This window comes from Limanda limanda, chromosome 12 (assembly GCF_963576545.1).
Source record: "Limanda limanda chromosome 12, fLimLim1.1, whole genome shotgun sequence".
NCBI lineage: Eukaryota > Metazoa > Chordata > Actinopteri > Pleuronectiformes > Pleuronectidae > Limanda > Limanda limanda.
The window spans coordinates 369,795-394,431 of NC_083647.1; the positions used below are offsets into that span (position 1 = coordinate 369,795).

Below are 24,637 nucleotides of genomic sequence, written 5' to 3' on the forward strand. Positions count from 1 at the left end.
GTGTTGGGGTCCTACGAAAAAGGACGTTGGGCGACTTACGATAATAAAAGTAATTACCGCAGTTTAAAGGCTGAGCAATAAAAACATCATTCAAAACTCTATTTTAAAGGATGTAGCTAGCTATTGTAAACCAAATTGACAGAATTAATGGATTTGTGTTTTATTTTCTCTCAACCCGATATGATCAAACGCGTGCTGTATCCATTATCGATTGACAACACAGGAACAAAATTGTCTAGCTGGCAAGTGGCTAACTTTAGCAATTGTAGATCTTGCAGCATGATCTTGGTTTAAACAACAGGATTTAATGCAAATTCAGTTGAATTTCAACCCTGCACTGTGCATTCCTCCATCACAACACATCGCAGCAAAACGCCCAAAACCATAGACTTGAGAGGCTTGACTAAATGCTTTAATTTTACATTTAGAATGGGACTTTTTTTCAGGGGGGGTCATAGGGAATACATTTATTATAGCGCTCCGTTTAGTTTGATGCAGTCGGACTTGGTGGTGCTGTGACCAAGCTGTGGAAGTGTCTGTGGTCTCTGCGTCCATAGGCAGGGACTGTATGTTTATTTTTTGTAAGTCATATCGTCATCATGATATTAAACAACGTTATCGATATCAAATGTTTTCCTAATTCCGCACACCCTTAGCAATCACATGATTTTACATTTGGACTTACAATGGATTCTAACCATTTTCAGATGGAACAGAGCCGTCCCACATGCACTATGAGAATGATGAGAACTACTTCCGAGGCTACGAGTGGTGGCTCATGAAAGAAGCCAGGAAGAGGAACCCCAACATCACACTCATAGGTATTTTTTTTTTGCTGCTCTGTACGTCAAAAACAAACTGCTGATAGGTAAAAATCCAAAGAACAGGTGGAGCATATGAGAATGTAATACTGAGAGATTGATTATATGTTCGAAATATGCCTTATACTTCTCTAAATGGATATCAAGGCCATATTTCAAGACCTTGGTTTTACAACTTATGCAAGTTCCTTCCTGCAGCAGTAAGACAGTGCAACCACAACTGCACTCAGTTGACATCACCCACCAATTTCTGGACTGCACTTAAGCCTAAGGTTTCCTCTTGTTCAATTAATAGCTAATGTGCAGTCTGTTTTACTGTAAATATTCTAACACTGTACATATTCTGATTACACTGTATATATTATTTATATTCCATTCTTATTATTATTATTCTTATTCCATGGATAATAAACCTTGCTTAATATATTGTTTACTTAACTTTACTGATCTCTATTTTTGACTGTGGTCTTTGCTGCTGTAGCACTGCAAATTTTCCTGTTGTCGGACTCAAAGAATTATTTTATTTTTATCTTTATCGTATCTTTTAAAACAGCTGGAGCCATTTTTTTTTCATGATACTTTTCATTGGTGGTACACAAAGCATCCTCAGCTTTGCGTGTGTGTGTGTGTGTTTCTTGATGCAGGGTTACCCTGGGCGTTTCCTGGTTGGGTTGGCCATGGCAAGAACTGGCCCTATGACTTCCCAGACATTACTGCAGCATATGTGGTGAACTGGATCCTTGGTGCCAAGCAGTACCATGATCTGGATATTCAGTATGTTGGGGTATGTAGTAAGTTACTTAAAATCTCCCCCCTGATCAAGTGCCATGCTATGTAGAATGAAACTGCCCTCTTACAGTGGCTGCACTAAAAAGTATGCAACTTTTTTTCCTTTAAAATAATAATAGTAATAAGAATACTCTTCTAGTTTGGGTTCATTATGTGACTGCCTGTAAGACAGATTCCCAGCCCAGGAGGGTTGTTTTCGGCTGAAGGCTGCTCGTGAAGGAGGGGGGATATGCTGTAGATGGAAGGGTCTGGGGACCTGAATAACGCTGATGTGGTGTAGAGCTGCACTGTGGAGGATGATAAGGAGGCTCTTCATGTCCTAGCTCTTTATGAGGTAGCCCCACGTGGAATGAACGATCCCTAAAAGGAGGCAGAGCGCTCTTGGTTGCTGATCTGCTCTGGTTTGCAGAACCTGATCTGGTATTAACCTTGATTCCCTGGATCTCATGCATCACCTTGCCCAGGAGGTTGACCGCATCATCTCTTAGTGTTTGTTCTTCAGAGTCTGGCCACGGGGGTGGCGGTTCAGGCCACTCCTCTTCAATGACATTGGTCTTTGCTGGAATGAAGTGGACTGGTGCGGGATAAAAGGCTCAGGGGAGCGACTAACTACACCTGGCTCTCGTTGTTTGAGGCTGCGTATGTTCTCCACAAGCGTCCTCGTGTCGTCTCTTGAGTAAGTGAAGCTGCTCAAAGACCCTATGGATGGCTAATCGAGACCTGTAGAGCTGTGTGTTCTCCTCCCTTATCATCCCCAGTCCCTTGTGGAAGCCGGATGAGCCATATTTTTCTTCAGGTTCTCTTCCACCAAAGGGTGGGTATTGGGGGGATGATGATTAGTGAAAGTTGCGTCTGGGAGTCTCCCCCCATTGATAGAACCCCTTCTCACCTGTGTTCGTGCTGTGCTCATGCGATGTGTTGCCTGTGTACTACGAATTGGAAAGTCCACTTCGTAGTCATCCATATGAAGTGGTGGATGTCTTTGGACGGGCTCCTCTGCTTTATTGTTGCATCTTTATCCTTGAGTAAAGACTCCGGCTAGAAGGACCAAAATATTGGTGAGGATTATATTCAAGGACTGTATTTTCTGAACTTATTCTGATTAGCCGATTCTGATTCCAGCTCCGCTCCAGGTGGGCCTGCTAAAACGTGGCTCAGACGGCTTCTATCTCTGACAACCCTTTATTTGCAACAGCACAGTACAAACATATGCCTATGAAAGGCAGGGCAGAATGGGTGTGGCATGGTTGTGGTAATTTCGGATATAGTAAAAGCTAGGGCTGAACGATTTGGGAAAATATTCTAATTGCGATTTTTTTCCCCCCAATATTGCGATTGCGATTTAATTTTTTTATTTGATTGATTTTTTTTCCCAACAAAACGTAATGAATGATTTAAATGACCAACATAATATTAATACATTTAGTGTAAAATATTCTTTAAAATTATAGGTGTCTTACTGCTCCCAAGTCAGTAACATTTCACACAACTGAAACATAGAATTTGCCTCTACTATACTTTGAAAATATTTTGTAAAATCAAAGTAAATAAAGTTATAAATAAACGGAGAAATGCAGAGACCACAAAGTCAAACAGTACAACTGCATGTATGAACAGTTTCCTGAAGCTAATGAAATGGTCCCACTCCTCAGACTTAGATTTTTAACCCTTTCGCAGGGTTTCCCTCAGAAAACTTGCTAAGCCTGGTGGTAGGGCCGCTAGAGAAGCCGACCGGCGGCTGACCAACGGCCGACCCTGTTTTTGTAAAAAAAAAATGTTAAAAGTTGAAAGGAATTTTGAAATTATGACAATTATGTGTTATTGTAAGACATTTATTAACAATACTTATTAACTAGTGCTGTCAAAAGATTAAAATTTTTAATCGCGATTAATCGCAAATTTGTATCTATTCTAAATGTCCCTTCATTTATTTTTTTTCCATCATTTTTTTTCCGTTTTAATGCTCTTATCAACATGGAAAAGTGGATTGACCTGCTTTATGCAAATGTTTTATTTAATTGAAAAAAAACATTGCCAAACAGGGCGGTACAAAATAAAATTATAAAGTGCACATTTCAGGTGAACAAGGACTCAGCCTATAGTGCAGTTAAACCATGGCTTAATATTAAAAAAATTCAAGTTTGCTGTGAACATAGCAGTCAGGCCTCTTATTTCAGAAACAATGAACCATAACAGTTAGGTTACCAATAAAAGGTAAGCGTACTACTTCTTTGCTTTCAGCCAGCTACTCAAACAGACAAGCAACAAGATAACAAACAAACAAAATACACAGGCAAGTGTCGGCCTACTTTGAAATAAATTAAACACAGAACTTTGTAGGGCTATTTGAGTCCTCCCCATATTTGTGGAAAATTTATGAAATAAGAAGTACCCTATTTTTAAATAAATAAAACCATATAGCTGCAGCCTAATAGTGTAACGGACTGGGTTTATGTTTATGTTTGGTTTTGACGTTCAGTAAAACACTGTGTTGAAGGAGCGTTCTGATGTCTGAGGGTCAGTGAAGGGGTCGGGGTGGGCCATGTGACTGTTTGGACCAATAGGATGGGCTTGTTTTGGGATCGGGGGCCAATGAGGAAGTGAAGGGTTGTTGATGTGTGCGAGTGACGGAGTAAGAGCGAGAAGTGCACATGTTCGTGTAGAGGAAAATAAAAGCTTCTAAACTACGAAGAAGTTCCGTGTCCTGTGGAAGCGGGGACGCTACAATAGCTTAAAAATATATATTTTAGTTGGCGAAATATTAAAACAAAAAGCGAGAGCAGGTCAGACTGGATCCGAACAAAGATACTGAAGCTGCAGCTGCCGAAGAGGGACAATTTCTTACGGTGTTTCTAAGTTGTTTAAAGTGTTATTAAGGTGTACGGTGACAAGGACGGTTCAATAAACGGCCTGAACATCAGTTAAGTCTCATCAAACTTTCGGGGGATCTGCTACACCGTCTTTGGTATCATGTTTCTGGTGCATAACATTTTTTTTTTTTTTTAAATAAACAAGCGACGCTTAGCCTGGCGATGGGGGGAGAAAAGCCTGGCGGCCCGCCAGGCCTATAGAGCACTGGAGGAAACCCTGCTTTCGAACACAAGTCACGTAACAGACAGAGTGTGTGTGGAGCAGACACAGCAGACATGAGGCGGTGTAAAGACCTTGCGCATCCCGTTCATGTCCGGGTGGTCGTGCAGCGGTATGGAGGCGCCGGGCCTCTGCAGGAACACCCCCATGCTGAACACCTCCGTCTCGCAGATGAGCCCCGCTGCCCCGGAGCTTGGCTTGGTATACGGGGAGGTATATTCAGGTCCGCCGCCGGCACCGCGGTCAGCAGCGAGATGAGCTCGCTCTATGTTTCCGCCACGTCGAAGACTTGAGGCCCCTGTAGGTGACGCAGGCCTGTTTCACTATCTTCTGGATTAGCGGAGTTTTGTTGTCCCGTGGCATTCTGGCTGCGGCTGAGGACATCAGCCCGGTGCCCTACTCTTGTACGAACGTTATAATCGCGCACGTTGCGATTACGTAATTGCGATTTATCATATCGCGATTTTATCGCAAATGCAATTAATCGTTCAGCCCTAGTAAAAGCACAGAAAAAGTATTTTACACAATATGGGGCCTTTAAGTTCAGTTGCATTTAAACACTTTTCCATAAAAAAGTTACAAACAGTATTATTCTGTAATAATACATAATAATTATGTTGAGTAAATATTGGGTTGCAACAGAATTGGACAAGTTTGCAATGTAACTAAACTTTAACCTTCCTCTATTTAGATTTGGAATGAGCGAATCTACAACAGCAAGTACATCAAGGTAATACTTAACTCTTTCAATGTCCTTCCACTGATTTGACTGACAAATGTGCATTATGTGTAAACTTAGTTTCAGTGATGATGGAGAAAAACAGCCACCAACAGCTAGCTGGGTTCCTCTGAGAGCATGTCTTTGTTGTCAAGGTGCTCCGGAACACTCTGGATAAAGTTGGTCTAACTGGCCTTGGCATCATTGCAGCAGACGGTGATTGGACCATCGCTAAATCTATGATTGCTGATCCACCCCTCAATGATTCTATTGAGGTGATTGGGTAAGTACAGTCGACTTGAAGTCCTGTGCAGGGTGGCATGAAATTCTACGCTTAAAAAAAACAACTGCTCATTAGACCCAATAGTGCAGCAATTAGAATATAAAGTCATGAGTGGATTGTCTCCATGTGCTGTGAGATCACTGAGGGACCATGGTGGACTGTGTCTGTCGACTCCTTCCTCTTTAACTATGAGCTGGATGTTTGTGGCTGTTATTCCTGTTGGACTGAGAGACAAAAGCTCAGTCATTTATGCTCATGCTACTATCCAGGAGGATAGTAGCATGTCTATGCTTCATGCTAATATCCAGGAGGTTAGAAGCATGAGGATTTAGTTATTTCCCTCTGAAGCATGGACCACTGATTTTGATGTTGCAAACTGTATGCTATATTGCTGCTATCATGGAAAGTAAGAATTTTTTTTTTCTGAGCTGATTTTAAAACTCACTACCTATTACCTTCATCTTACCATGGGATTACTGTAAACTGATCACAGTTACAATTCCACATACAAAAATCAATGGAGCTGAGCAGACATTTTTTTATCAAATTAATTGTTTTTCCTAAAATGTTTTATTCCTCAATCTACAATATCCATTTTCGCATCTCCACTACTAATGTTGCAGCAAGGCGGTAGTTGATTTACATTGCTGCTAATAATAACTTAAGTTATTTCACCATGCTCAAATATTTATTTTTTCTGAAAAAGTAATGTAGATGATGACTCGACTCGCTTTCAATATTCCGTGAGTATGTGAGCATGTAATAGTTCTTTAGTCATGAGTGGATAGCATTGGCTGTGTAGTTACTATTTAAAGAAAATGTAGATCCATTAAAGATAAAAACTTGTGACTTACTCAAAATTTCAGATCTGCCTATATTGGTAAATATGTTGACAACTATTTTTATTACTATTATATACGACTATTCTACAGATTTTGCTGCTAATATTCCAAAGAAAACAAACAAAACTTTGGATACATTCATGGAATAAGAAAAAATGTATGTTCCCAGGATAAATTATAGTGCTAATTCAATACTATGATATCATTTAATTCTCAAGAATAAAATTAATATTAATGATATTCAGTCTTTTGGAATTTAAAACCTGATAATTCAACTGATTACTTATTTTGTCAAAAAATATCTGTTAATAATTAAAAGTGCCTGTCATCTTTGCCAAGAGCCCAAGCTGACATGTTTAGATCTCTGGACAACAATTCAAATCCTTGAGATCAACTTATTGCTATGTGCTGTAAGACAAAGTCCCGACACATCTGGTGTGGTTTCTGTGATCAAATCACATTTGCATTCACACCTGGTACTAAAGGGATAGTTCATCTAAAAATGAGAATTAACTTATCTACTCATCCCTATGCCTATAGAGAGGTGGTTGAAGTGTTTGATTCCACCAAACACTTCTGGAGTCTCAGGGGTAAACTTTGTTAGACCAAAATCTAATACAATTGCAATGTTACAGCAGAATACATCACATAAATAGCATGCATTACTTGGGTGAAGGAATAGAAATACACAACAATATATAAAAAAAGATATAAATGTGATTTAACCGGTAAATACAGTGTAAAGATATATATTATTTGTCAGAATATGTACAGGAAAATGGATTGCACATCACGGTTTCAGCTTTCCTAAGCTGAAACCAGCAAATGTTTTGCCTAGTGAAACTATGGAAATTATTGGATGATAAAAAAGTTCCCTTTTTATTTTCGGTTAATCAAATCCGATCCGTTTGTCCTCCATTGGTTTGGTTTTCCAGCCCACAACCTCTATTCCGCTTTCTCATTTCCAGTCAGTAGGGGTGTAACGGTACATGGGGTGGCTGTGTAAAGTGGTCTTCCTTTAACCAGAAGGTCGGCCGTCCGATCCTCAGTCTTCCCCATCTGCATGCCGAAGTGTCCTTGGGAAAGATACAGAACACCTGAACGGCCCCTCATAGATGTTGAATGCACTAATTGTAAGTCGCTTTGGATAAAAGCATCCTCCAAAGACATGTAATGTAATGTAACATGTATCTGAACCGAAGATTTTCAGGACAGGCCTTTCGCTTTGGTAAACATGTGTACCGTACAAATGCAGCCGGTGCTGAATTTATTTGTTTGCGTACAGGACTCGAATTCTGATGGACAACTTTAAAGAAGGACCGCATTTGCAGGGCTCATGGTCTTTCCAACAACAGACCAACAAGAGTTTGAAGACCCTCCCTCATCACTTAAAGGGAGAGTTCACCGAAAAATACTCATTATCTACTCGCCACTATGCCGATGGAGGGGTGGGTGAAGTGTTTGAGCCAACTAAACACTTTTGTGGTTTCAAACAGCATTCGCAAGTCTGCTACTTGCCACTGAGGTTCTGGTCTCATCCAGACAATCTATTTTTCAGGTACTTGTTAGAAAGTGAGCCCCCCATATTCTTCTCTTTCTGGAGCCTTTTGTAAGAAAATACCAAACAACCTTTCAGTAAATCTTGCAATTATAATTAAACTCATGTTTTCCTTATGCTCCACCTTCTTAAATGGAATAATAGTTATTCATAATTCAGCATTGTATCTTTCTCTCTTTTTAGGTTTAGCGTTTCTTACCATATTGGTCTTAATCACTATGGCTGGTGGAGTTAGAACAGGGTGTTTGTCTGGTCTGTAGGGTTAGGGTTATCCACTGATCATCCTTGAGATGTTTGTACAACTTGATTGGAGTCAACCTGTGGTAAATTCAGTTGAAAGGACATGATTTGGAAAGGCACACACCTGTTGATTTAAGGTCCCATATTTAACAGTGCATGTCAGAGCACAAACCAAGCCATGACGTCCAAGGAATTGTCTGTAGACCTCCGAGACAGGTTTGTATTGAGACATAGATCTGTGGAAGGGTACAGAAAAATGTCCAGATGAGCACAGCGGAAGAAGTTTGGAACCACCAGGACTCTTCCTAGAGCGGGCCACCGGGCGTTACCAAGCAATCAGGGGAGAGGGGCCTCAGTCAGGGATGTGACTCAGAAGCAGATGGTCACTCTGACAGAGCTCCAGTGTTGCACTGGAAAGAGACGAGAACCTTCCAGAAGGACAACCATCTCTGCAGCACTCCACCAATCAGGCCTGTATGGTAGAGTGGCCAGACTGAAGCCACTCCTCAGTAAAAGGCACATGACAGCCTGCCTGGAGTTTGCCAAAAGGCACCTGAAGAACTCTCCAACCATGAGAAACGAAATTCTCTGGTCTGATGAAACAAATATTGAACTCTTTGGCATGAATGCCAAGGGTCATGTCTGGAGGAAACCAGGCACCGCTCATCAGCTGGCCAATACCATCCCTACAGTGAAGCATGATGGTGTCAGCATCATGCTGTGGGGATGTTTTTCAGCAGCAGGAACTGGGAGACTAGGCAGGATCGTAGGAAAGATTAATGCAGCAATGTACAGAGACATCCTTGATGAAAACCTGCTCCAGAGCACTCTGGACCTCAGACTCTGTGAATGTCCTTGAGTGGCCCAGCTAGAGCCCAGACTTGAACCCGATCGAGATGGCTGTGCACCGACGCTCCCCATCCAACCTGATGGAGCTTGAGAGGTCCTGCAAAGAAGAATGGGAGAAACTGCCCAAAAATAGGTGTGCCAAGGTTGTAGCATCATACTCAAGAAGACTTGAGGCAGGAATTGCTGCCAAAGGTGCTTTAACAAAGTATTGAGCAAAGGCTGTGAATACTTATGTACATGTTATATTTCCATTCTTTATTTTTTATAAATTTGCAAACATTTCAAACAAACTTTTTTCACTTTGTCATAATGGGGTATTATGTTTGGAATTTAGAGGGAAAAAATGAATTTAATTCATTTTGGAATAAGGCTGTAACATAACAAAATATGGAAAAAGTGAATCGCTTTGAATACTTTCCGGATGCGATGTATATCATCATGCGCTTGTGCTCGTATGCCAAACTTGGCATAACCTTTTTGAAATTCTGTATTGTCCTCTTGGCATTAACTTTATGGTCAGATTCACTTCACAGGACTCAAGTCAAACTGGCTAAAACATACGAAGTACAGCACAGCTAAACAGTTCAACAGTTACTTATTTATTTATCTAGCACAGTTCTGAAGTGAAACTTAAAGCTGCTAAATGGAATACTATAACGGTACAATTTAAGTACAGTTGATTTTGTACATGCTGCACCTAAATTGATATTTATTTTTACTATTTTTATTTAATTTTGAGAATATTTATTTTTATTAAGTGTTTGTAAAATTGACTTTAAGGTAAGAAAGACACAGCAATAGTCTGTTCAATTGAACAGTGTTGAATAAAAAGAAAAACAAAACAATTTAATGTTTTCTGCTCCTTATTTCCGCTGTACCAAAAATGTACCCAACCATGACCTCCAAAAGCAAGGAACCATGTTTTGTTTTTTTTGTACTGTTACACCCCTAGCAGTCAGTATTATTATTAACCGTTTATTGTAAATAATTAATATTGGTGAGAACAAATTTGACTCCTATTGCATGTTTTACATGATCGCAGCAAATATTGTAAAGCCAACCAAGTCCATGTTGTGTAGCTCTGAATTCATGTCTCCTGTGCTCTCCTTCTTCCTGTGACTGGCTGTACCAGCTGCTGCGGTACACCCTGGATAAAAATGGCCTGGAGAGGGTCAGGATCATAGCGAGTGACAACCTGTGGGAGCCCATTGCCCTGTCACTGCTGCTTGACCCTGAGCTGAGCAAAGCTGTAGACGTGATAGGGTAGGATCCTCTGAGCATGAAGCCTGTTGTTTTCAGTCTCTATGATTCGGTCTGAAAATACTTTGCTAAATTAGCTTCTCTGAAAGCTGTTGCGTTTATGAGACGTGTGTTTAAACACACCGTGCACACACATTCTCCTGCTTCACACAACACGAGACATAACGTGACGCCGCACAGCTAGGACATCAGGGTTAAAGTGACTGGAACGATCTGGAGTCATGATCCGACACCACCAATAAGTTCTAAGTGTGAATGATTAGAAAACATTAGAGGAGCAGAGTCACTTGTTGACCTGTGGAGTAATACACTTCAGTGCAGTGGCGCTGCTAAGGGGGGGGGCACCTTGATACAGTAAAGGCTAAAATCTGAATTTGTCCTTTTAAGCCTTAGTTGCAGCACACAAGTCTTATCGGAATGAATGTCAAATCAGTGTGGATAGCACTGACCACTGTCATAGACTTAATGTTGTAGTCAGATTTTTTTACTTGATTTTGTAAATTACAGCACAGTAGTGCACAGAGTGAAGATGCTCACCTCTATTGGCTACTGTAAATGCCAGTCAATATTAATAGACAACTTCCTCCTGTTCCTTCCTCGTGTTTTGACTTGACACACACACACACCTTTAATATACAAATGTCATCGATCCTCTCACTGAAAAGCTTTCATTACAGTTTCATCAGTACAGAAAGTATGGATTTATAGTCACCTGGAGCATTAGTCAGATATTACACTTAAATAGCTGTTGAAGTTTTAATATGTTCTTGAGTCTGTTAGAGGGTTTTATCCACTGTCTGATACTTCTGATTATTGTCTTTAGTAGTGTCATAAGTATTTTGCTTGTCATTTAAACAAGCTCAAATCTCAAATAAAAACTTTCAGCAATTTGAACTTAAATCCTGTGTCTGCCTTCATCTGCAAGTGGAGACATTCATTTATGGATTTTTTCTCTGTGACATATGGTTGATTAGACCACATCTAATATCAACCTGTTTGTGTTCCTGAACACAGATGTTTCATTTCCAAAATGTGAAACTCATGTATGTATACATTACATTAAATACCTTGTGTGTTGAATGTGTGTGACGTCTAGGGCTCATTACCCAGGCACCAACACAGTGACGGACGCCCTCAAGACGCAGAAGAAGCTCTGGTCGTCCGAGGACTACAGCACCTTCAACGATGAGGTCGGAGGAGGCTGCTGGGCTCGCATCCTCAACCAGAACTACGTCAATGGTCACATGACTGCGTAAGAAAACCCAAAAGCAACTCTTTGTTATTTAGCAAACGTGTGTGATGAACTTTAAAGGGATAGATCAAAGAAAAATGAAAATTCATTCATCTACTCGCCAGTATGCCTAAATAAGTTATTCTTTCATTTTCAAAATATTATTAACATGAATTCTTAAACATTTTGATCACAGAAAGAGAAAATATTTCATTTAAAAATCATAAACAGACGAAGAATTACCAACTGTAGGGAGGTGAGGAGTGAGCTATCAGGTCCCTGATAGTGTATCTTCTTCCAGCACCATCTCCTGGAACCTGGTGGCCAGCTACTATCAGGAACTGCCGTTTGGCAGAGATGGGCTGATGACGGCTGAAGAGCCATGGAGTGGCAACTACGTGGTGGAATCTCCAATCTGGATCACAGGTTTGATGAAGTTTCTAAGTAACAGAAATAAAGCTGATAAGGAAAGCTACTGCGGATAGAGGACAGTTACAGGACCTCTGAATGTTGTGGCACCTTAAAAAATACTTGTGGTTCTGCAAAGAATATCAGCAAAATGAAGTGTTTTCTTTTAGCGCTTAGTTTTCAGAAATGCTTTAATAATTACTTGATCATTGCATGCTGTTGTTTCCCTTATAGCCCACACCACACAGTTCACCCAGCCAGGATGGACCTACCTGCAGACTGTTGGACATCTTGCACTAGGGGGAAGTTATGTTGCACTTACTGATGGGAATGGAAACCTCACTGTTGTCGTGGAAACTATGGCAAGTTAGGCTTTCCTATTTAACAAATTGGATCTTAAAAATGTTTTGAAATAATTTTTCTTTAATTTGAAGTAATCACTTTAAAAATAAGTTTTTAAGGGTATAGCTGTTCAGAGAAGGAAGACTGCAGAGCCATAGGGTTTAAAGGAAGCTCAGCTCTCAGGTTTTCAGCTCCATATATATAATAACAAAGCAATACATCAGTATCTCCAAGAAGTCATAATCTCACAAACAAAATGATTAACCTAATTCAACTTATCCCCATTAATTCTAACAATCACTGCGACTTTAACACAAATTTGACTAATCATCATTGGTTCCAGCAAGTTTCACCACCATAGAAAAACCACTGAACCCCATACACATTTACTTTCATCAACACATGATGTTGTTTCATCAAAACTCACTTTTGCGACAGGAAGTCTGACAATTACCAACAAAAAGTATTCCTAATACTGTGCATGGTGATTCCCTGAGGTTCTGCATCAAGATGTGGTTAAATCATTTTGTACCACACATGCAACGGCAGAAAGATGTGGACAACAGACAACTTTGGGTGTGTGAGACAATAGTTAAGGAATAAAAAGTCTCAAAATGTTTAAACATGGTGTGAAAGCTTTATGTTTTCATTCTCAAAGAAAACATGACAACATGCATCCACCCTTTTCAGCTGTGGATGCACTGGCTCCTGTTAGCGACAGACAAACCCGGCTGCTATATTGTGAGACAGATGCACATCTAGATACAAAATTTAAATTCTGTTCAAATGTGCAAATGTCTGATGTATAGTATTTCAAATAAACAATAAAGGTCTTTTGAAGTGGAAGTTTCTTTAAAAAAGCAATTGTAAAATAAAACAACATTCAAACATGCATATACAGATTTAATATATGAGACAAAAATAATAACACTGCTCTTACTCTGCATTATTGGATGTTTCCTTCACAGACTCGGGATCATTCAGTGTGCATAAGACCTCCACTCCCTCAATTCAACGTGACCTCCCAGAATGCAACTTTCCAGCTGAAGGGATCCTTTGTATGTTTCTCATCAAACTGCAAACAGTTATTGAGTGATTATTTTTTTCTTATTCAAGGTTACATCTTTTTCTCAGGCCAACGTCAAGGAGCTGCAAGTTTGGCGGTCACAGTTTAACTTCAAGGCAAAAAAGTCTGTCTTTTTTCAGAAGCTACCTCCTGTAAAGGTAAAGGCACAGTTCAGAATCACCTGAACCTGCAATCTTCTTGCCGGAAATATACTGAGCTAAGAATTTAAAAAGGTCTAATTTGTCTTTTACAACTTTAGTTATTAAATGGATCATTCACATTAAATGTGGCTGAAGATGAGGTCTACACAGTAACTACCATTACAACCGGACGGAAAGGCAGTTACCCAAACCCACCTCCTTCAGCACGCTTCCCTAAAGTCTACAAGGATAACTTTAATGTTCGTAAGTATAATAAACAGAACCCAAGCAATGATGGAACTTCTACACATGACTTAATTTGCCTCAAATAGATGATTTTCAGACTATTTTCAGAGTCTTTGCAGGTGCAGGAAATATTGAACTTAAGCGTAGCAGTAGAAAATTCATTGAAAGGCATTAGGTCTGGCTATGTACCCACAACATAAACTATATTTGGTAAAGCATTGTTTTGTACTATCTTTGTATTAACATCCTGTAGGAAACCCACCATTCACTGAAGCTCCAGACTTTGCTGACCAAACAGGCGTGTTTGAATACTACATCAACCTGACTGACCCTGGACCTCACATCTTCACCTTGCGACAGGTTCTTACTGAGAGACCTGTCACGTGGGCGTCTGATGCTGACCAGACCATCAGTGTCATAGGAGATTATTTGTGGTGAGATGATGCTACTTAAACAAAAATATAAATGCAACACTTTTGTTTTCATTCCCATTCTTCATGAATTGAAGTAAAATATGTAAGATTTCCACTGCAAACAAAAGGCTGTTTCTCTCTAATGTTGTGGTCAAATTTGTTAATTTGGTCCACTCCCCTTCAATGTCGATGCAAAGTCGCTGGATATTGGCAGGGATTGGAATTCACTGTTGTATATGTCAATCCAAAGCATTTCAAACATGCTCAACATGTAACATGTCCGGTGAGTATGCCATAGAAGACCTGGGAAGTTTTCAGCCTCCATGAATTGTGTGCAGATCCTTGCATCGTGGGGCCGTATATTATCCTGCTGCAACATGCGGTGATGGCGGCGGTTAAATGGCCCTGAGGATCTCATCACAGTATCTTGTGCGTTCCCATTTCCATAAAAAGCACATGTGTTTGTTGTCCCTAGCTTATGCCTGACATACTCGAATACACCCATACCCTAAGCTACAGCCATGTAGTGACCTTTTATTGGACCAGTTCAAGGCACAACTGTGCAATAATCATGATCTTTAGTAAGCATCCTGATATACCTCACCTGTCAGGTAGATGGATTATCATAGCAATGGTGAAGTGTTCAATAATACAGATTTCAACAAATCTGTGTGAAATAAGCCTTTAGTGTGCACAGAAGAAATCTGAGATCTTTGCTTTTGACTTGTGAAAAAATGGTAGCGAAAATAAATGTGTCTGCCCTTACGTTTTTTTCTTGAGTGTACATTTCTAATACCTGTTGACCTATACAAATATGGCAACCTGACTGTGTCACATCCCAGACTTGAATCTGTTTATATTACAGGCAGAACCTGACGGTTACATGTGATGTCTTCATGGAGAGTATTACTAGGGGTGTATTCATAGCAGCCAGAGTGGACAAAGGAGGGGAGTCAGTTCGCAACGCTAACGGAGTCTTCTTCTGGGTGTTTGCAGATGGCACCTACAAAGTTACCAACGATATTGGTCAGTAGCATCACTCTTTGCTTCATTAGACATACTCACACTAAAAAAAGCAATGCAATGTTGACAAAACGTCTCCACATAAAAATATTTTATGGAAATTTCTAAATGTATATCAGTCCCCAAATTACTTGAATTCCACATGTGTTTGATGGACCTACTTTGTTCTCTGTTGTCAACAGCTGGTCAGACTGTACTTGCAGAGGGTCAGTCTGGTACGCAAACATATGGCTGGTACACCTTATCACTCACTGTGAAAGTAAGTGAAGATTTTGCATCTGTGTATTTGGGGAAAAAATCATAAGAAAAACCTTTATTTCACAGTTCTTTCAAATGTGGATCAAACAATGTAATGAAAACGTTCCAAGTCATTTTTGTGTAACGTTGCTATTAATATCTGCAACTTGGCTGATGGCTCTTTCTGTTTGATACCATAGCTTTGTATTCTGCTTTAGTACTGTCTGTCACTAGTGACATCCTCATGAAGGTGTGAGGCTCTGGACCTGATTGTGCTGAAAAAGATTTGAAACCTTAAGGCCGGAGCATGCTTCTGCGTTTTCATGGGCCCGGAAGCGCAAGAGCCCTTCCGGGCCCCTTACGTGCTATCGTAGCCCTTCTTACGTGCTTACGTGCGTCGGCCAATTTTTCTAACTAGACGGCAAAGCCCCGCAAGCGTCACCCGCCCGCAAGGGCTGTGATTGGTCTGCTAATTACATCATTTCTGGAGTCGCATTTCCGGTTCATGCCCAGAAACCACGGAAGATTTAGAAGAACGAATATGGACCAAATAGAAGAGCACTTGGCAGAAGAGATCCGAAACTATGACCACTAGTATAACCCGTCACTGACCGGCGGATTTTTCCGCCAGAAAAAGGCTCTGAGGAGCCGCCGTGGCGATGTAAATAAATTGCTCTTCTTCGTGCCACACACGAAGAAGAACCGACTTCGACATAAAACATTACTCCGCCTAGTGTTCTGGCGGGGAATTGCATGGCAACACGCGCAACGGTTGGAAAACCATGAATGAGAATGAGTCCTGCGTTACAACTGCGTGCTTGCGGGCCCCTGACAACGCAGAAGCATGCTCCAGCCTTTAGCAAGCACACCAGATGTCACTGATGTCAACCAGTCATGTATCTGATGTCAACCTCACTGACTTCACTGTAATACTCTAGGTTTACATGCTATTATCTATAATAATTGTGTCAAGAGTTGTTGTGCTACAGCTTGTACTGCTGCTGGAGTCATACATTATTCTGTATGGCTATCACTTTTTCTTAGAAATTCGAACATCAATTTGAACTTGACCTGTTAAATATAGTCTAGAACCGCATAAGAGCTTCTGAAGTAGCTTGTCTCCTGATCCAGCAGAGGTCGTTCACTTGTAACCTTGACCAAAGCATGCACTCTTGACCTATCAGTGAAGTAAGTCAGTAATGATACATTGTTCTGCTATTAAAATGGAAAAGGCTAGCTGACAATCAGGCAACCAGAACATCCTAGGTTTTAAAGATCTTTGGGTTTGAATAAGTGATGTCAAACAATTAAAATATTTAATCGCGATTAATCGCATTTATGTCATAGTTAACTCAAAATTAATCGCAATTAATCGCAAATTTTAATCTATTCTAAATGTCCCTTTCATTTTATTTTCGTTTTAATGCTCTTATCAACATGGAAAAGTGGATTGGCTTGTTTTATGCAAATGTTTTATTTTATTGAAAAACACCATTGCCAAACAGGGTGGTACAAAATAAAATTATCAAGTGCACATTTCATGTAAATAAGGACTTAGCCTATAGTGTAGTTAAACCATGGCTTAATATTTTCTTTTTTTCAAGTTTGCTGTGAACATAGCAGTCAGGCCTCTTATTTCAGAAACAATGAACCGTAACAGTTAGGTTACCAATAAAAGGTAAGCCTACTACTTCTTTGCTTTCAGCCAGCTACTCAAACAGACAAGCAACAAAATAACAAACAAACAAAATACACAGGCAAGTGTCGGCCTACTTTGAAATAAATTAAACACAGAACTTTGTAGGGCTATTTGAGTCCTCCCCATATTTGTGGAAAATGTATGAAAAAAGAAGTATCCTATTTTGAAATAAATAAAAACATATAGCTGCAGCCTAAAAGCTTAAAAATATATATTTTAGTCTGCGAAATATTAAAACAAAAAGCGAGAGCAAGTCAGACTGGAGGCGAACACAGATACTGAAGCTCGGTAGAAACCAAATGCAGCTTCTGCTCTGATCAAGAAGCTGAGACCAGAGAAACTCTGTGTTTTCACTGTTTCCATAGTAAAGAAGCAGCCAGTGAGTCAGTGCGCGGCTGCTTCACGTGAACGAGCTCTGATCTCACAGTGTCTCTCCGAGGGACTGAGCGAGGGCGGGGGGGCGGAGCCCCGGTACCGTTGCGCTATCTGGGAGCACAGACACACACACTCGCACGCTCCTGGTACTTCATGACGGCCTGATACGATGATGTTTTAAAAAATTATTGTGACTTAGTCAACCACCAACATGCAAAAGCATGTGTCACACGGCCAAAACGTGAGAGTTGGCAGCTTTGCGTTAATCTTGCGAGAAAAAAAATTGATGTCGTTAAAATGGGTTTGCATTAACGGCGTTAATAACGCATTTAACTGACAGCACTAGTTCGAATATATTGAAAAAATGTGGTCATACTATTTCAGTTTGAACTTTATATTAGTAAAAACTGACAGCCCTAGAGTGTGCAGTCATTCATAAATATGAAAAATTTAAGTTGACATAAATGGTAAATTGTTTTGTATTTATATAGCGCTTTTCTAGTCTTGATGACCATTCAAAGCTCTTTACAGTACAGTTTTACATTCACCCATTCACACACACAGTGCACCTATTAGCAGCACTTTGTTCTGGCATGCAGATGGGGAAGACTGGGGATCGAACTGCCGACCTTCAGGTTGGAGGATGACCGCTCTACCCTTCAGCCACAGCCGCTGATAAAATCTCACTGTTGTGTCATAGGCATTGTGCCACCTTTCATGTCAGCATGTAGCAATATAATGTTGTGTAATCAGAGCATGTGTTGTGATCAGTGTTGGGCAAGTTACTGAAAATTAGTAATTAGTTACAGTTATTAGTTACTTCTTTTAAAAGTAATTGAATTACTTCACCAGTTACTGTATATCAAAAGTAATTAGTTACTAGGGAAAGTTACTTTTAAATTACTTTTATGTCTGCTTTTTAAATGTAATGAATATGAACATTACTGAACAGTCAAACACAATAAACATTTTTTAAGACCTATTTATTGTAATCAACAGGGCAACAGGCCTTCAAATCAAGCAGTAGTACAAAAGTCCCTTTTAATACTTAACACGAAATAACTGTCTCGGTCATTTAACAGTGTTTTTTTTACCACATTAGGCCCAATGAAATAAAAGTGATTGGCCTACAGTATTAACACTAATCAAATTAGAAATTTGTTGTTTTTTTAAGCATAACGACTCACCTTGCGTAAATGCCTGTAGCTCTCACGGAGTGGACAAATTTGATAGACACACCAAATCTCTCGCTTCCGGTCCGGGCCTGAGACATAAACACCTGCCGTACAGCTGCGTCTTCATGACCAGTGGTCCCCAACCCCCGGGCCGTGGGTCATTTGTTACCGGGCCGCACAGAAAGAATAAACAATTTACATGTTTTCTGTTTTATCTATTATCCTCTCCGTTATGACTTATGCTTTACGCATGTCAAGACGCTTGTCTCGGTCACGTCACTTTTTCGCTGAACACAAACCAACACGGTATTTGTCGGACCCATTTGTCAACAAACCAGGTGAATCCAGCATGTCTGTTTAAGAAGAAGATCAGCTGCTGGAGATCGCGAATGACGGCGGCCTTAAAAGTATGTTTGAGAAAATTACTCTACCAGTGTCGCCACAACAGCACTAAAAACTCTGTTGCCATTTTCGAGCATATCTGTAGTGACATTGGTGGAATTATTTTTAATTAACGAATTAATTTTTTATATTATTTAAATAACAAAACAACCTCTCCAAAGCGCACAGAAGCGCAGCGTGTGCATAATGGAGCTTTGGTATCCGTTTGTCTCCGTCCTGCTGGTAACTTACCACGCAATAATTAATTTGTATTAACAATTCGTTAATTTCGTTAAATAAAGAAAAAATCTACTGATGTCACCAGAGGCCGTACCAGAGGGACTCTGTAGTGAGGCTCCGTAGCCACACCTTAATGGCCGGTACGTGAAAATATTGTCTAACATCCAACCTTGTCTTCTTGTCTGCAAGTGTTCATTATTCACAAAAGAGAGTAACGCGAGTAACAAACTCATTTAAATTTCAGTAATTGTAACTGCGTTACTTGATTTAAAAAAATACTTTGTTAAGGCTCTTATATACTTCTATGTATCCGTTTCTCGGAGAGGGCTCGACGGGGGGCGAAGAGTCTTTTTGATTTTTACTAGTCAGACCACGGTACGTCGAAAAAAATTCACCGCCAAACCCATAGGTGGCGCAACGGAAGACGAGCTCAGAGAAGCCTACCCCAATTTTGGGAAGAAGAAGTCCACGTGTGTCTGTTTATCTCTGTCTCCCACACACTGAACCATGGCAACTAACAGAACTAAATAAAGTGACACCCAGCGGGTCAAAATGCTGATGTTATCGTTTCTTAGCGCAGCGGTTCCCCGGTCTTGTTTCCGAACTGTGTTGCTGATTCCACAGCTTGAATCTGCTTGAGGCTACACGGAGCTAGCTAGCTCCCCTCCCAGCTAACTTTCCCCCCAGCTTCCACACACAGTAAGCAGGACTCCCGACACTAACTACTACCCAGTGTTTGCTTCTAACCTGACGGTATTATAGAAACAGTGTCATGATAGAAGTGGAATTAAAGTCGTGACGGCGGGTTCTTGCACTGTTACCACCGCAGTTAGCATGGTGGCTAGCCCGCTAGCCTAGCCTGCTAGCGCCGTTTTGAAAGCTTGTTATAACCGTATGTGACCGTGCACACATGCCGTCAGTGCTCGAACGAGCCACCGTCAGCCGGACAACTTCGCTGGCTCAACACATACGTCACATTAATCGTAGAATCGTAGTTTTGTTTGGGTTTGATGCTACAGGGAAGTAAACAGGAAGTTTGAGGTCCGGAAATGACGTCGTAGGGAAATGATGTCGTTCGCGGACCAATCACAGCCAAGAGCTGTCCGTGGGCTCTCCGACATGAAGACGGACAGTTAGAAAAATCAGACGTGTACGAAAAGCTCTCCGAGGCGCTCGGAGAGGGCGTTCCACGACAGATAGGGCGGTCTTATCTATCCGTTTTACAAAAGACGTACAAGCATAAATTGGCCTTTACGTGCTCGTTACCGCTAAAGTAGTGGAATTACAGTAACGCGTTACTTTGCAACGCGTTACTCCCAACACTGGTTGTGATGGGATTAGTGATATTAGTACCTCAATTATATTTTTTTCTAAATTTTCACCAATTTATCAAGTAATAATTAGGCTAAACACTGAGGCTGCAGTTTCAGGACCCTATGGTATTCATATTAGCGCCACGTAGTGAAATGGATGACTGGAAGCTGAATGTTAGGGACTGGCTGCAGTTATTGTAAGTCGCTTTGGATAAAAGCGTCAGCTAAATATAATATATAATATAATTAGGGCTGGGCAAGTTAACTAGTTAATTTCGAGTTAACTCATCACTTATTTAACTCAGACAATTATTTTATCTCGCATTAACTCAGGTTTGATTATTTATTGTTTTATTGTGAAAGTCAGGCTTTTATTTTGTAAATGTCTGTTGCTGACTGCTGCGGAACCGGAAAAAAGAAAATAATTGGCGGATAAACAACCATGGATAAGGGTACAGAGCTTTTACATGGCCATTTTCATTTTAAAGTTCTTCCAGACGGCGGAGTCGACAGAACCAAAGTTATTTGTAGCCACTGCCAAGGTGAAATTTCTTATCACCGGAGTACTTCCAGTCTAAAATATCACCTAAATGCAAAACACACAGTTGATATCAGCAAATCACTCAACAAAACAGCAAGTGGAGCGAGGCTTCGGCAGACTACGTTAGACGCAGGGAGGAGTATAGATTTTTCATAACGAAGAGGATAACATTAATGCCCTGGCAGTGGCATTGAGCTTTAATTTTGTATTTGCTTTGATAACATTGTTAAGTTGAGATTTACACTGAATATTTTATTTAACTGCTACTGTATTAAATGCTGATGTTAAAAGTGTTTGCACAACAAATGTTATGGCACTTTCGTTCATATGGCAGAACATTGAAAATAAAATTGCGCTATACACTACTTTTTAATTCATTATTGGATTTTGCGTATGCAAATGCGATTAATCGTGATTAATCAGGGAAATCATGGGATTAATCGCGATTAAAACTTTTAATCGTTGCCCAGCCCTAAATATAATATATGTAATCTGGTGAATTTGCTACAATTGAGGTCCTGAAACTTCAGACTGCGGTATTGCAGGAGTCCCTACTGCGGAGGTATGAGCTCTGCTCTACCTTTCATTTGACGGAATCAGGTCAAAATGTTTTACATTTGACAATTTCTCTCAGAGGTACTTGGCTAACCTCTCTCCTCATCCCACCTTTGTTAAATGTACTCTTTCTGAAATAATAGTGATGTTTGGAATTTGTCTTGTAAAAAGTTCATGTTGCATAAAATACAAGACACTTTGAGCTGCTTGTGCATGTCTGGCTGAGCAAGCAAATTGACCACTGTAACTTGTGCTCCCTCTGTCCTGCAGGGCCAGTATGCGTCAGGGCAGCTGAATGGATACCCACTGTGGAAGAATGCTGTGGTTCTCACTCCAAACAATGGCTGGGCTGCCATTGGAACACACTCATTTGAACTGGCTCAATTTGATAACTTTGTTGTGGTGGCAGAATAAGGATTTTACTGTCAATTAATGATTTACTGTACGCTGTAAATATGCCGATTCATTGATTAGCCTAATAAATGCATTGATTTGATATTTGAGTGCTAGATTAAAAAAAAAAATTCTCAAGAACTAAAGGAACAAGAGGGCACACAAGGTAACAATGCACTACACCCTGACATACTTAATTTGTTGTTTAAGATAGTTGTTATTGCTCTGCATGGATTAAAACATTTTTTGGGGATATTAAACTGAAAATATGCAAACCTCACTAAAAGGAAAACAATAGTATATAAGTAACCATTGATATAACAATGTGTTTAAAAATACATAATTTATGCCAGGATGCTAAGAAGGCCAGAGATATTCAAGGGGGTCTGAGGTACCTCAGTAGCTGCTCATCAGCAAACAGCAACAGGCTCTGTCCACTAACATCATTCTAATCAATGTTTATTTACTGTGGTCCTGGAGTCCTGGGGCTCAGACAAGAGGGTTGATTTAACGTTTGTTAATAATGTTATATCCATTTGCTAATGATTTAATTTGTAATATACACATTTTATACCTTATCTTTTTCATGGTATTAAAGTGGTTTGAGTTTCCTTTTCTATTTTGTATATTATAAACTAAAACCACATAAAACAAGACAGCATGCCCATCTCGGGTCCACGCACAGTGACAGCAGCTGCACTGGACACTAATGATTTGTCAGGCTTATGTGGTGATAGGCTATATTTTATGAACCGTGAGTGCTATCAGATTGAAATGTTATATACAGATTGAGATGAAATATTTTTCTGAGATCATTATCTCGGAAATTCCAGAGATAAGTTTTCATGGAATTTTTCTGTTTTTACTGTTTACTTGAATCACGCTCTAATTTGGTGTTGGTGGAAGCAACAATGTCCCTTGTGCTTAGTTTAATCCAGTTTTACCGTTTTGGCTTGAGACTTTGGGAGATAATTGTGTCTTTAAGTAATATAGATGGAATTTGTATTAGTTTGTCGACTCAGGACACTGTGGTTGTCCAGACAGAAAGACCAATCCGATCTCCTGGACATTGCGGTTTTCCTCCAGGATCAGTCGAACCAATATGACATGCTTCACAGATACAAGATGATGCATCTGAAATGCATTAAGGCCAGCTACGGTGACTCAAGAGATAATCAGGCATTTGCTGAAAATACTGACGGAGTGCAACTGAGACGCCGTTATCACCGTCGACATTTCTATCAGAATCCATGTCCGAACTTTTTCTGCCACATAGATTCATATGATGAACTCAAACCATATGGAATCTGCATCAATGTTGTGATAGACGGGTTTTCAAGAATTGGTGTGGCTACATGCATACTCTACAAACTGCAGTAAAGTGAGCCGTCGTGTGAAGCCAGATTTGTTTTAAAAATTTTTTGTCTACTTGTGGCTTTACAGTAAAACAGCATGGCTGGTTGGAATGGCCAATAATTACGAAAAACACAACTATATTTAAGTTAAAGTCTCATTTGATAACAATTGTTTTATCTTCATGGCGTATCTGCTCATGTCATTTATGTATTTTTCCTGCAAATTAAAGGGCAAGTCTGAAAATGGCCCAATGCATACATACTGTAACCATATTTGGAAGCTGACTAAAAAAATTCCATGAGGTTATGAGTCATTTACAATGTATTCCTGTTCGTAGAGTCTCTGACTGCTGAGATTTATTTTCCGCCCCTCCCTGCACAAACTTGATTTGATAGTTATTGTTGATCAGGTAGGCTACTATCATTCTGAAAAGATGAGTAGGCCAACTGAAAAGGACAGGTAAGAATCAGCCATGTCTTTAAAAAAAGTTTATGTGAAGGGAGAGCCGACATTGGAAAACAATGTCGCTATTTCACTCCGAAGTTTCAATTTGTAGCCAAACAACAGCGTCCACTACCTATTACGCCATTAGGTGATATACTGACGTTGTACATGGTAGCTCTTGCTCCTCAGGTTCGGAGCAAAAGTAACGTCTAATAAATTGAAAATAAAACAAGTATCTGATTTGTTTTCCAAATGCTACCTCTGGATTTGGAAGACGCTTCCAAAGTCTGGGTCATGCATAGCTTTAGGATGATTCACTCTATTTCTTGTCTTGTGATAGTGAGAGAAATGGTAGGTCTATCAGAATCAGAATTCTTTTATTTGCCAGGTATGTTTGCACATACAGGAAATTGCCTTGGTGTCATTGGTGCATTGAACATAAAACAACAATATAAATAACAATATATAAGAAATAGAATAAAGTATATACAGTAACAGAGTTATGAGCACGTGCTGTGCGAAGGTGCAGACAGCATGCCCATCTCGGGTCCACGCACAGTGACAGCAGCTGCACTGGACACTAATGATTTGTCAGGCTTATGTAGTGAT

General features: G+C 40.1%; 1 protein-coding gene across 1 annotated transcript in view; it reads left to right on the forward strand.

Moving 5' to 3' along the window:
• The window catches only part of galcb (galactosylceramidase b), a 32,270-nt gene extending 8,384 nt beyond the window's left edge, over positions 1 to 23,886 (forward strand). Inside the window, exons 5-18 of the mRNA XM_061082893.1 lie at positions 708 to 821; positions 1,466 to 1,605; positions 5,392 to 5,430; positions 10,323 to 10,453; positions 11,547 to 11,702; positions 11,983 to 12,107; positions 12,324 to 12,451; positions 13,400 to 13,489; positions 13,566 to 13,655; positions 13,757 to 13,901; positions 14,137 to 14,317; positions 15,162 to 15,322; positions 15,502 to 15,578; positions 22,106 to 23,886. Coding sequence (XP_060938876.1) covers positions 708 to 821; positions 1,466 to 1,605; positions 5,392 to 5,430; positions 10,323 to 10,453; positions 11,547 to 11,702; positions 11,983 to 12,107; positions 12,324 to 12,451; positions 13,400 to 13,489; positions 13,566 to 13,655; positions 13,757 to 13,901; positions 14,137 to 14,317; positions 15,162 to 15,322; positions 15,502 to 15,578; positions 22,106 to 22,249 — 1,721 coding nt within the window. The 3' untranslated portion in view covers positions 22,250 to 23,886. The remainder of the gene's footprint in view (positions 1 to 707; positions 822 to 1,465; positions 1,606 to 5,391; positions 5,431 to 10,322; positions 10,454 to 11,546; positions 11,703 to 11,982; positions 12,108 to 12,323; positions 12,452 to 13,399; positions 13,490 to 13,565; positions 13,656 to 13,756; positions 13,902 to 14,136; positions 14,318 to 15,161; positions 15,323 to 15,501; positions 15,579 to 22,105) is intronic.
• The last annotated feature ends 751 nt before the right edge of the window (positions 23,887 to 24,637 follow it).